Source organism: Scyliorhinus torazame, chromosome 17 (genome assembly GCF_047496885.1).
Source record: "Scyliorhinus torazame isolate Kashiwa2021f chromosome 17, sScyTor2.1, whole genome shotgun sequence".
Lineage (NCBI taxonomy): Eukaryota > Metazoa > Chordata > Chondrichthyes > Carcharhiniformes > Scyliorhinidae > Scyliorhinus > Scyliorhinus torazame.
Window position 1 is genome coordinate 134,343,678 of NC_092723.1, and position 14,175 is coordinate 134,357,852.

The 14,175-nt window shown below is 47.0% G+C and overlaps 1 protein-coding gene across 4 annotated transcripts in view; it reads left to right on the forward strand.

Annotated features, from left to right (window-relative positions):
- LOC140394159 (myosin phosphatase Rho-interacting protein-like) overlaps window positions 1-14,175 on the forward strand; it is a 305,177-nt gene that overhangs the window by 279,175 nt on the left and 11,827 nt on the right. For all 4 annotated transcript variants that reach the window (XM_072481083.1, XM_072481084.1, XM_072481085.1 and 1 more), the window contains one exon: window positions 2,356-2,444. In XM_072481083.1, the coding sequence (XP_072337184.1) occupies window positions 2,356-2,444 (89 nt within the window). The remainder of the gene's footprint in view (window positions 1-2,355; window positions 2,445-14,175) is intronic.

The window sequence follows — 14,175 nt, forward strand, 5'->3', positions numbered from 1 at the left end:
TCCTTCCGAGAGGATCCCTAACTATGAGATCCTGAATCAATCCTGTCTCATTACACAGGACCAGATCTAGGACCACTTGTTCCCTCGTAGGTTCCATTACATACTGTTCGAGGAAACTATCGCGGATACATTCTATAAACTCCTCCTCAAGGCTGCCTTGACCGACCTGGTTAAACCAATCAACATGTAGATTAAAATCCCCCATGATAACTGCTGTACCATTTCTACATGCATCTGTTATTTCTTTGTTTATTGCCTGCCCCACCATAATGTTACTATTTGGTGGCCTATAGATTACTCCTATCAGTGACTTTTTCGCCTTACTATTCCTGATTTCCACCCAAATGGATTCAACCTTATCCTCCATAGTACCGATGTCATCCCTTACTGTTGCCCGGATGTCATCCTTAAATAACAGAGCTACACCACCTCCCTTACCATCCACTCTGTCCTTCCGAAAAGTTTGATACCCTCGGATATTTAACTCCCAGTCGTGACCATCCTTTAACCATGTTCTGGTTGTGCCCGACACTGGTTTTGGAGGGGTCTTGCGAGGACTATGTCCAAGGTGGTGAAAGTCCAGGTCAAGCCGAGTTGGGGGTTGGCATTATTTGGGGTAACGGACGAGCCGGGAGTGCAGGAGGCGAAAGAGGTCGGTATCCTGGCCATTGCGTCCTTGGTAGCCCGGCGGAGGATCTTGTTATTATGAAAGGACGCAAAGCCCCCCAGTGTGGAAGCCTGGATAAGTGACATGGCAGAGTTCATTAAGCTGGAGAGGATAAAGTTTGCCTTACGAGTGTCTGTGCAGGGGTTCTTCAGGCGGTGGCAACCGTTCCTAGACTATCTCGCGGAGCGCTAGGAGGAGGTTAGCAGCAACCTGGGAGGAGGGGGGGTGTCTCTTTTGGGGGGTATTTGGGCGGGGTGGGGGGGGTGGTTTCCCCAAGGGTACTCTTGAATGTCATGGGGGGGCGGGGTTAATATATGTGGGAGAAACCCAATGTATAAGTAGTTTAGTATTTTTGATTGTGGTGTTTGTGTTCTATTTCTTGTTATGGGGGGGGGGGCTTGTTTGTAAAAAAATTTTTGTTGGAAAAAATTGAATAAACTTTTTTTTAAAAAGCACTGCAATGAAAATCTCTTAGTCTCCACATTCCGGCGCCTGTTCGGGTACACTGAGGGAGAATTCAGGATGTCCAATTCACCTGACAAGTATGTCTTTCGGGGCTTGTGGGAGGAAACTGGAGCACCCGGAGGAAACCATGCGGACACGGGGAGAACGAGCAGACTCCGCACAGACGGTGACCCAAGCCGGTAATCGAACCGGGGTCCCTGGCGTTGTGAAGCAACAGTACTAACGACTGTGCTATGTAGAAGAGGAAGGAGGTGGTGTTGAACTTGTAGAAAACACTAGTTGGACCTCAGCTGAAATATTGCGTGCAATTCTGGATACACAGTTTAGGAAGGATGTGAAGGCATTGACAAAAGTGCAGAAAAGATCACAGGAATGGTTTCAGGGATGGAGAACTTTAGTTATGAAGATAGATTAGAAGTCTTGGGACTCTTCTCCTTGGGGGAAAAAGAATAAGGCTGAGAGGAGATATGATAAAAGTATTAAAAATCATGAGGAACCTGGACCGAGTAGATAGGGGAAACTATTTCACTGATGAAAGGATCAAGATTGAGAGGGCATAGATATAAAATAATTGGCAAAGTAAACCAGCAATATGAGAAAAAGCTTTTTTACACAGCAAGTGGTTACCATCCGGAATTCACTGCCTGAGAGTGTGGTGGAGGCAGGGTCAATTTGAAGCATTCAAGAGGGAAGAACATGATTTTTGAAAATAACCAATCTGTAGGGATATGGGAAGAAGACAGGAGAATGGCACTGGATGAAATGTCCACTCGGGGAGCTGAATGGCCTACTTCTCCGCTGTAGCAAATCTGTGATTCTGTGAAGAAGCTGCCATGGTTACCAAACATTGCAGAGCATGCTTGATGGACAGAATGGCCTACTTCTTCCTCTTCCTTTTTCCCAAATTCTTCTCCACACTGCACAGTTTTGCTTGAGTTATCACAAATTATTGCAGTTTGCTATTGCAAATGCCAGCTGGTGCAGGGAATGGAGTATGTACGTAACCCCAGGTTAGTAAGTTGTAATTATTCATCAGCTGCCTTCTGAGTATTTAGCTATGTTCTGAGCACGATTCCCAGCTCATGGTTTTGTTCTAGTCTGGAACATGCAGCGTACTTCAGTTCGGCAGACTGTTGCCCTCTAAAATTCTTTTTTCCAGCATTACTACAATTTAAATGTTTTATGAGATCATTAACTATTGCATCCACTTATTCTACTGCCAGATATCATGAAATCAAAAAGTGTCCCAGATTTTTTGAAGAATGACAAGCCAAACAGTCGCAGCAGGCCTGTGAGAACCCTGAGGTCGAAGGTGAGTATTGAGCACCTCTACACTTTTTGATCTGACTTTTACAGCTTTGCATGCTCTCATCACTCCGTTTGACTCTGGAAATTCAAGTAATTAATTTCCAATAAACAAGCAACACCCAAAATGGTGGGAAATGGGTTCTGAGTTGCTAGGGAAAGAAACAAACTGAACTATTGACAAGTTGGTCTTCTCTTTCTGATGAATATTGTGTGCAAGCCCAGTTACGATGAGCAGAGCTGTGTCTAAAATATTGGAATACACATTATGGGCTGGATTTACCAGCTATTCGCGCTGGCAGGAAATTCTGATCCCACGCCCGCACACGGGTTTCCTGGCGCAGAAAGGTTACTGTCAATGGATAATCTCGTTGACAACTGGTGGGCCGCCTCTGCTGCCAAAAATCACGCGGCAGGGTGCTCGGTAAATCCTATGTTATTTGATGCCAGCTGCATTAGTGGGTTTCACTCAGGAGCTCAATTAATATTTGTATTAGGCTTCTTGGTTAAAAACAATGGAAATAGTGCAGAACCAAGGGTTTAGCTGGAATGAGGAACTTCAAATTAGTATTAGTAAAGAAATTGCACTGGAGAAATTAAAGGGACTAATTAGGGTCTAAAGAGATGTCAGATATGTTGGTTTTGATAATCCACAATTCTGTAGATATTAGAATGGTTTGAGTGGATTGGAAGGTCTCAAATGTAACTCCACTGTTCAAGAAGGGAGAAAGAAAATGGGGAACTATGTGACCAGTTAGCGTGACAAGTAGTAGGGAGATGCTCAAATCTATACCCAAGAAATAGTAGCAGGAGTAGGGCAGCACGGTAGCACAGGGGCAGCACGGTAGCACAAGTGATTAGCACTGTGGCTTCACAGCGCCAGGGTCCCAGATTCGATTCCCTGCTGGGTCATTGTCTGTGTGGAGTCTGCACATTCTGCCCGTGTCCGCGTGGGTTTCCTCCGGGTGCTCCGGTTTCCTCCCACAGTCCAAAGATGCGCGGGTTAGGTGGATTGGCCATGATAAATTGCCCTTAGTGACCAAAAAAGGTTAGGAGGGGTTACTGGGTTACAGGGATAGGGGGGAAGTGAAGGCCTAAGTGGGTCGGTGCAGAGTTGATGGGCCGAATGGCCTCCTTCTGCACTGTATGTTTTATGTCTATGTCTAACCCCTTTACAATAAAGGTCAAAATACCGTTTGCCTTGCCTACTTGTTGGGCCTGCCTGCTAACTTTTTGTGATTCATGCATTAGAGCACCTTGATTCCCCTGTACATCACTCACCTGCAGTCTCTCTCCATTTAGATAATCTGCCTTTTGATTCCTCCTACCGAAGTGCATGATCTCACACATCCTCACATTAAACTCCATTTGCCAGGTTTTCACCCAGTCACCCAATCTATCTATAACCCGTTGCAGAATCACAATATCCTCATCACAACATGCCCTTCCACCTATTTACGTATCATTGGCAAATTTAGAAACCTTACAGTCTGTTCCTTCCTCCAGGTCATTAATGTAAATAGTGAACAATTGCAGGTCAAGAGCTGATCCCTGCAATACTCCACTAGATATATCTTTCCACTCTTTTTAAAAAAAAAAAAAAAAGACCCATGTATTCCAACTCTCTATTTTCTATGTGACAGCCAGTTTTCAATCCATGCTTACACATTTCCTCCAATTCCATGGGCGTTTATTTTATGCACCAGCCTCTTAAGCGGCACCTTGCCAAATGCCTTTTGGAAATCTAAATACACTGGGTTGGATTCTCCGATTTTGCAGCTAAGTGCCGACGCCAGTGTGGGAACTGTGGCATTTTATGACGCCAAAATCGGCGCCGAACTCTCAACGATCCTGGGACTGGTGAGGGGCTAGCAGCCGCGCTGGGTAAAACTCCCAGTTCCCGTGCCAAAAGCGGCTGGAGAATGCCCAGGTCCGTGGCCCCGCATGTGCACAATGACGACCTGCAGCGGTTGCGCCGTCCAACATAGCGTCGGCCGTGTGCAGACCCGACCTGCCAAATACTGCGCCACAGAACAGCCACTGGCCATCTCCCACCAATCCCCACAGCCCTTGTGGAAGCCCCCGCCGGCCAGCAGCATGGCCCCCAGCCGACTGTGGCGGTGCTGGACACACTCCGCGGCTGCCATGCTGGGTTCCCGACCTCTCAGACCATACATCAACTGCGCGGTCAGGAACTCAGCCCATTGGAGGTGGAGCTTTGGGGAAGGGCCTTCCGATGACGCACCAATGCCGTTCGACGCGGTGACTCCATTTCAGAGGGAGCAGAGACTAGAAAACCGGCATCAAAACAGCTCCGCCCCTGATTTAGGTGTCAGAAGGGATTCTCTGCCCGATCGCCGATTACGATATCGGCGTCGGGTAATGAAGAATCCCACCCACTATATCTACAGGTTCCCCTCTATCTACTCTCCCTGTTACATCCTTAAAGAATTCAAACAAATTTGTCAAACCTGATTTACCTTTCACAAAACCATGTTGACTAGGTTTGATTGTATTCAACTTTCCTAAATGATTAGCTATTTCCTCTTTCATTATTAACTCCAGCATCTTGCCAATAATAGATGTTAAAATAACTGGCTTATAGTTCCCTGCATTCTGCCTTTCTCCCTTTTTGAACAAGAGAGTCACATTGGCTGCTTTCCAATCGTCTGCTACCCTCCTGGAATTTAATGAGTTTTGAAAAATTTGAACCAATGGGTCACTTCCATTAAAACCCTAGCATGCAGTTTATCAGGTCCTGGAGACCTGTCTGCCTTTAACCCCTTGAGTTTCTCTAATACTCGATCCTTTGACGACCTGCACGGCTGACGCCATGTTGGACGGCGCGACCGCTGCAGGTCGTCATTGGATACGGGCAGCACGGTAGTACAATTGGATAGGACTGTGGTTTCACAGCGCCAGGGTTCCAGGTTCGATTCCCGGCTGGGTCACTGTCTGTGCGGAGTCTGCACATTCGCCCCGTGTGTGCGTGGGTTTCCTCCGGGTGCTCTGGTTTCCTCCCACAGTCCAAAGACGTGCAGGTTAGGTGGATTGGCCATGATAAATTGCTCTTAGTGACCAAAAAGGTTAGGAGGGGTTATTGGGTTAAGGGGGTAGGGTGGAAGTGAGGGCTTAAGTGGGTCGGTGCAGACTCGATGTGCCGAATGGCCTCCTTCTGCACTGTATGTTATGTTCTTTGTGATTGGAATTTTTGTAAGTTCTACCATGTTATTTGTAATTAGCCGATCTGATATCTCAGAGATATTTGCAATGTCTTCCACGGTGAAGACTGGTGCAAAAAATGTATGAGCATATCTGCCATTTCTTTGCTTGCTGTTATTAATTCACCAGCCACGTTCAGTAGAAGTCCCAAATTTACCTTAGCTGCCTACTTCCTATTTATATATCCATAGAAACTCTTACTGTTTGTTTTTACACTGCATGCAAGTTTTCTCTCAAATTTTATTTTGTCCCTTCTTATTTAGTCTTTTGCTGCTGAATCCGAAAAACATCCCAGTCCTCTGGTCTACCGCTCTCCCTTGCCACTTTGTCTATCCTGCTTTTCAATTTCACAGTATCCTTGACCTCTTTTGTTAACCATGGATTTGCCCCTCTCTCGTGAAATCCCTCTTTTTAACTGAGATAAACTTCTGCTGAGCATTATGAACCAGCTGTTTGAATACAAGACCATAAGATATAGGAGCAAAATTAGGCCATTCGGCTCATCCTGTCTGCTCTGATATTCAATCATGGCAGATATGTTTCTCATCCCCATTCACCTGTTTTCTCCCCGTAACAATCAACCGATCGATCTCTTGTCTTAAAGACACTCAGTGACTTGGCTTTTTGCGGCAATGAGTTCCACAGATTCACCACCCTCTGGCTGAAGAAATTCCTCCTCACCTCAGTTTTAAAGGATTGTCTCTTCAGTCTAAGGCTGTGCCCTTGGGTTCCAGTCTCTCCTATTAGTGGAAACATCTTCTTCACGTCCACTCTATCTAGGCTTCTCGGTATTCTGTACGTTTCAATGAGATTCCCCCTCATCCTTCTAATCAATCAAATACAGACCCAGAGTTCCCAACCGCTCACCATATGACAAGCCCTTCCTTCCCAGATCATTCTTGTGAACCTCCTCTGAATCCTTTCCAAGGCCAGCACATCCTTCCTTGGATATGGGGCCCAAAACTGGCTGCTCACAATATTTCAAATGGGGTCTGACCAGAGCCTTATACATCCTCAGCAGTACATCCCTGCTCTTGTATTCTGCCACTGCTCATCTACTGACGTGTATCTTAACTTGTTTACCCAGTTCACCTGAGACAACTCCCCCCTCATACCATTATAATTGCCCTTATTTAAGTTGAAGATTCTGGTTATGGAGCGTTCATGCTCAAACTGCATCTGGAATTCTATCATATTGTGGTTACTACCCCCTAGGATAAGATCCTTTATTAATCCTTCTTCATTACACAAAGCCCAATCAAAAATAATCAAATCCCTGATGCACTCCACAAATTCTTCTTCTACACTACTCTTGCCGGTTTGTCCAATCAATATGCAGATTAAAATCTCTCAAGATAATTGCAGTTCCCTTGAAACATGCTCTTGATATTTCCCATTTATGCTATGACCTCTTGAGAGGTCACATTTTGAGGGTCTATAGACTACTCCCACCCTTGTCTTCCTTCCCTTACTTTCATGATTTCAACCCAAACAGATTCTACATCATGTTCCACTGCCTTTATATCAAGACTCAGCACTGCTCTGAAACCTCCCTTGATTAACAACGCTACCACACCTTCTTTCCTCTTGGCCTGTTCTTTTGGAACATTGCATACCCCGGAATGTTGAGCACACAGTCCTGGTCACCCTGCAATCATGTTTCTGTAATAGCTAATACATTATGCACATATATTGTAATATGTGCTATCAATTCATTAGTCTTGTTGCAAATGCTTCATGCATTCAAATAAAGTACATTTAGTTTTGTTTTTTTACAGTTGTTTACAGCTCTGGATTTGCTCTGTGTTGCATATTTTTGATTTCACTTCCTGCCCCGGGCCAGTCAGACTGGGACAGTCAAGTTCCCCTCACTATCCTTTGCCACTTCTCCCCGATTTTTTAAACCTTCCATTCATGGAACCCTCCCCCCTGCTAGTTCGAGCTCCTGTCTGAGTCCTTGGTGCAATATAATGTTCATATGATCTGCCCCTACCTGTTGTTTTCTGTTAACACCCAGACTGATCACTCACCTGCATTCCTTCCTTTAACTTCCTAATTTTCCAAGCAACTGAACCCTCACCCCCACTCTTTAGTTTAAAGCTCTCTCTCCTTTCCTAGTTACACGGTCCAAAAGAACACTGGTCCCAGCATGGTTCAGGTGTAGGCCGTCCCAATGGTGGGGCCCCCACTTTCCCCAGTACTGATACCAATGTCTCACAAACCAAAAGCTACTTCTCCCACACCAGTCTTTGAGCCACGTATTCATCTCTCTAATTTTAGGTTCCATTTGCCAATTTGCACGTGGCTCACATAATAATCCAGAGATTATAACCTTGGAGGTTCTGTTCTTTAATTTAGTGCCTATCTCCACAAACTGCCTACACAGAACCTCCTTCCTTGTTATACCTTTGTTGTTGGTGCCTAAATGGACCATGACCATTGAATCCTCACCCTCCTACCACACGTTTCTATCCAGTCCAGAGCAGATTTCCCAAACCCTGGCACTGGGCAGGCAACACAGCCTTCGAGATTTTCTATCTTGGTGACAGAGAATAATGTCTATTCCCCTGACTATACTATTCCCAACTACGACTACATTTGTCTTTGCTCTCCCTACTTGAACTGCTCCCTGAACCACGGTGCCGTGGTCAGTTTGCTCATCCTCACTACAGTCCCCTCTCTCGTCCACACAAGGAGCAAGACTCACATACCTGTTGGACAGGGACAAGGACTGAGGCTACTGCAGTGCTATCCCTTGGATCCCTCTACCTGCCTCACTTGTCGTCACACCCTCCTGTCCCTGACCATTGACAGAATTTAAGGCAGTTAATCTAAGGGGTTTGACTGCCTCCTGAAACTCTATGCAAGTAACTCTACCCTCCCTGATGTGTCGCAGTGTCCAAAGCTCAGACTCCAGGTCACTAACACTGAGTCGAAGTTCCTCGAGCAACAAATGTTTGCTACAGACGTGGTCGCTATAAACCACAATGGGGTCCACCAGGTCCCACATGTTGCAGCTACAACACATCGCCTGGCCCTGCATCCCTATTATATTTCATTAGAATTTATTTAATTTAGAAGTTCCATTTGTTTTTACTTATACCACTAATCTTCCCGCAATTTCTGTTTCCCCACAAGGCCTTCACTTCCAAGTCAGAAAAGTAGAAAAGAGAAAGACTCATCTACCAGTGATATCACACAGACATGTTCACTCTGTACTGTAGGGCTACTGAAACTTATGCCCCAGTTCTCCTGCCCTAGCCCGCATCAGCCCCCACTGACCCAATCAATTGCTTTCTCTAGCCCTGCGTCACTTTTGGAATCCTGACATCACCCAAGAAGCTCCGCCTCTTTATTCAGTGAAGGTTTGCTGCGCTGCTCTGATCAGCTGCTCCCCACCAGTTATGCTCTTTCTCTGGCCTCCGGTGCTCTGTGCATGTATAATTAGGGTCACGGTCACAGAACACTTAGAAAATCATCATAGGACCTCTATTAATAATCAGTATCAATAATTTTATGGTGGGGGGCAACCAAATTTAATGCACCCAATTTTGCTATTGATACAAAGTTAGAATCACATAGAATGGTTACAGCTCAGAAGGAGGCCATTTTGCCCATCATGTTTGTGCCAGATCTACAATAAGTATTTACCTGACACACTCCCCAACCCTTTCCCTGTAGCCCTGCAATTTTGTTTCCCTTCAGGTACCTATTAATTATTTTTGAATGGAGAAGTGTCCAGTGGTGTTCCAAAGGGCTCTGTGTTGGGGCCCTTGCTGTTTTTGTATAATTACTGATTTAGACTTAAATGTGGATGACAGGGGCGGTATGTGGCGCAGTGGTTAGCACTGGGACTGCGGCGCTGAGAACCCGGGTTCGAATCCCGGCCCTGGGTCACTGTCCATGTTGAGTTTGCACATTCTCCCCATGTCTGCGTGGGTTTCACCCCCACAACCCAAAGATGTGCAGGTTAGGTGGATTGGCCACCCTCAATTGCCCCATTAATTGGGAAAAAAATAATTGGGTACTCTAAATTTTTTTATTTTTTTAAAAAATGTGGATGACATGATTGGGAAATTTGCTGATGGCACAAAAATTAACCATGTAGTTGATTGTGAAGAGGATAGCTGCCAACTCCAGGATGTTATCAATGGTTTTGTTGAGTGGGCAGAGAAGTGGCAAATTGAATTCAATCCGGACAAGTGTGACATAATGCATTTGAGGAGGGCAGACAAAGCAAGGGAATATTTAATAAACGGGAAGATATTAGGAGGATAAAAGCAAATTACTGCAGACGCTGGATTGCTGAAAGATATTTGGAAGGGTTGAGGAAGTGAAAGACCTAGGAATACATGCCCACAGGTCCTGGAAGGTGACTGGGCAGGTGGACAAGGTGGTCAAGAAAGCATATGGAATGCTTTCCTTTATTGGGTGAGGTACTGAATACAAAAGCAGGGATTTAATGTTGGAACTATCTCAAACGCTGGTTAGACCACAGCTGGAGTTTTGTGTACAATTTTCATCACCACATTACAGGAAGGACATAATTGCTTTGGAGAGAGTGCAGAGGAAATTTACACGGATGCTGCCAGGGCTTAGAAATTGCAGCAATGAGAGATTGGCTAGCCTTGGGCTGTTTTCTTCAAATTAGAGGAAGCTAAGGGGTGATCTAATTGAGGGCAAATGTTTGAGGGGCCATCGATTTAAGGTAATTGGTGGAAGGATTAAATGACTGGAAGGATTAAATTGCCCAATCAGCTGCTTGCTCTTGCCCTGCATCACTTTCTGAATCCTGACATCATCCCAGGAAACCTTTTTTGACCCAGAGTGTGGTGGGTATCTAGACTTTACTGCCCAAGTTGGTGGTTGAGGCTGATACGCTCAATTCATTTAAAAGTTACTTGGATCTGCATCTGAAATGCTGTAACCTGTAAGGCTATAAACCAGCTGCTGGAAAATGAGATTAAAATGATAGGATAATTTTTTACTCATTTTTCTGGCCAGCGCAGACACAATGGGCTGAATAGCATCTCTTTGCACCACACCTTTTCGATGATTCTATTCATTTCCCTTTTGAAAGCCATGATTGAATCTCCCTTCACCACTCTTTCAGGTAGTGCATTCCAGATAGTAACCACTCATGACGTAAAAAAGGTTCTTCGTCATGTTGTCTTTGGTTCTTTTGTCAATCACTTTAAATCTGCGCATTCTGGTTCTCAACCTTTCTGCCATTGGGAATGTTCTCTATTTACTCTGTCTGGATCTATCTGAAAACCTCTTCTTAAATCTCCTCTCAACTTTATCTTCTCAAGAACAAACCTTGGGTTAGGTTGGAAAATAATTTGTGAGGTGGATGCAAAGAGATACAGACAGATTGGACTTCTGGGTGCGGCGATGACCAGCTGAGTCGCACGTTTCGGCAGCTCCCGGCGAAACGGACTTTTGGGCTCTTGATAGGAGCCCCAACGGCAATTTTGACGGCTAAAAACACTGTGCGGTAAACCAGAAGGGAACCCCCCTGGATACGGATGAAAAAAGGAGGAGAAAGTGGCCGGATTGCAGTGGATCCTTTAGAACAGCGGCAAGGAAGGCAAGCAAAAACCAAGATGGCGTCGGAAGGTGGCAGTTTAACATGGGGCCCTGAACAACAAGAGTTCTTGAAATGCTGTGTGGAAGAGCTCAAAAAGGAAATGAAGAAAGAGCTGTTGGCCCCGATACTACAGGCGATCGAAGGGCTAAAGGAGGATCAAAAGACCCAGGAGCGGGAGCTTCGGGTCGTGAAGGCAAAGGCAGCCGAGAATGAGGACGACATACAGGGCCTGGTGGTGAAGACGGAGACGCATGAGGCACATCAGAAACGATGTGTGGAAAGGTTGGAGGCACTGGAGAACAACGCAAGGAGGAACAACCTGAGGATTCTTGGTCTTCCTGAAGGTGCGGAGGGAGCGGACGTCGGGGCATATGTGAGCACGATGCTGCACTCGTTAATGGGAGCGGAGGGCCCAGCGGGTCCGTTGGAGGTGGAGGGAGCATACCGAGTGATGGCGCGAGGACCGAGAGCAGGAGAAATTCCCAGAGCCATAGTGGTGAGATTCCTCCGTTTTAAGGATAGAGAAATGGTCCTTAGATGGGCAAAGAAAACTCGGAGCAGTAAATGGGAGAACGCGGTGATCCGCGTTTATCAAGACTGGAGTGCGGAGGTGGCGAGAAGGAGGGCGAGCTTTAATCGGGCCAAGGCGGTGCTTCATAAAAAGAAGATAAAACTTGGAATGCTGCAACCGGCAAGACTGTGGGTCACATATTTGGGAGGCACCACTACTTTGAGACGGCGGATGAAGCGTGGACTTTTATTGTGGAAGAAAAACTGGAATGAGCGGGTTATTAAAAAGAACGTTTGAACAAAGTGGTGTGGCGAATGTGGGGGGTTAAAAAGGGGGGAAAGAGGAGTTTTATGTACTAATCCTGCGATGTGGTAACTTTTCTCTCTTCCACAGGTGGTGATGGGGGGAGGAGGGGAGGTGGAGGAGATGGGGCGTTGGCCATTGGGGGCGGGGCCAAGGGAGAAGCGCGGGCTTGGTTCCCGCGCTATGATAATCATGGCGGGAATAGAGAAGCAGGAAGGAGGGGGCGTCGCACGGTGCGAGCCGAGGTCACGGGGGGAAGCCGAGGTCGGCCAGAGTTTGCTGACTTCTGGGAGCAACATGGGGGGAGTAATTACGCTAGCGGGGGATCTAGCGGGGGGGGCGGGAGGGGGGAATTACTGGGTTGCTGCTGCTGGGGAGAGGGAGGAGCTGGTATGGGAGGGGATGGGCGGGGGGGCACCGCCTGGGGGAGATACAGCTGCGTGGGAACCGGGTGAGGAGCTGGAAAAAGGGGATGGCTAATCGACAAGGGGGGGGGGGGTAGGAAGCCCCCCAACCCGGCTGATCACGTGGAACGTGAGAGGGCTGAACGGGCCGATAAAGAGGGCACGGGTACTCGCACACCTTAAGAAACTTAAGGCAGATGTGGTTATGTTACAGGAAACGCACCTGAAACTGATAGACCAGGTTAGGCTACGCAAAGGATGGGTGGGGCAGGTGTTCCATTCGGGGCTAGATGCGAAAAACAGGGGGGTGGCTATATTAGTGGGGAAGCGGGTAATGTTCGAGGCAAAGACTATAGTGGTGGATAACGGGGGCAGATACGTGATGGTGAGTGGCAAACTACAGGGGGAGACGGTGGTTTTGGTAAACGTATATGCCCCGAACTGGGATGATGCCAATTTTATGAGGCGGATGCTAGGACGCATTCCGGACCTAGAGATGGGAAAGCTGATAATGGGGAGAGATTTTAATACGGTGTTGGAACCAGGGCTGGATAGGTCGAAGTCCAGGACTGGAAGGAGGCCGACAGCAGCCAAGGTACTTAAAGATTTTATGGAGCAGATGGGAGGTGTAGACCCGTGGAGATTTAGCAGACCTAGGAGTAAGGAGTTCTCGTTTTTCTCCTATGTCCATAAAGTCTACCCGCAAATGGACTTTTTTGTGCTGGGAAGGGCGTTGATCCCGAAGGTGAGGGGAACGGAGTATACGGCTATAGCCATTTCGGATCAGGCTCCACACTGGGTAGACTTGGAGATAGGGGAGGAAACAGAAGGGCGCCCACCCTGGAGAATGGACAAGGAACTAATGGCAGATGAGGGGGTGTGTCTAAGGGTGAGGGGGTGCATTGAAAAGTACTTGGAACTCAATGATAATGGGGAGGTCCAGGTGGGAGTGGTCTGGGAGGCGTTGAAGGCGGTGGTTAGAGGGGAGCTGATATCAATAAGGGCACATAAAGGGAAGCAGGAGAGTAAGGAACGGGAGCGGTTGCTGCAAGAACTTTTGAGGGTGGACAGACAATATGTGGAAGCACCGGAGGAGGGACTGTACAGGGAAAGGCAAAGGCTACATGTAGAATTTGACTTGCTGACTACGGGCACTGCAGAGGCACAATGGAGGAAGGCACAGGGTGTACAGTACGAATATGGGGAGAAGGCGAGCAGGTTGCTGGCACACCAATTGAGGAAAAGGGGAGCAGCGAGGGAAATGGGGGAGTGAGGGATGAGGAAGGAGAGATGGAGCGGGGAGTGGAGAGAGTGAATGGAGTGTTCAAGACATTTTATAAAAAATTATATGAAGCTCAACCCCCGGATGGGAGGGAGAGAATGATGGGCTTCTTGGATCGGCTGGAATTTCCCAAGGTGGAAGAGCAGGAAAGGGTGGGACTGGGAGCACAGATCGAGGTAGAAGAAGTGGTGAAAGGAATTAGGAGCATGCAGGCGGGAAAGGCCCCGGGACCGGATGGATTCCCAGTCGAATTCTATAGAAAATATGTGGACTTGCTCGCCCCGGTATTGACGAGGACCTTTAATGAGGCAAAGGAAAGGGGACAACTGCCCCCGACTATGTCTGAAGCAACGATATCGCTTCTCTTAAAGAAGGAAAAGGACCCGCTATAATGCAGGTCCTATAGACCTATTTCCCTCCTAAATG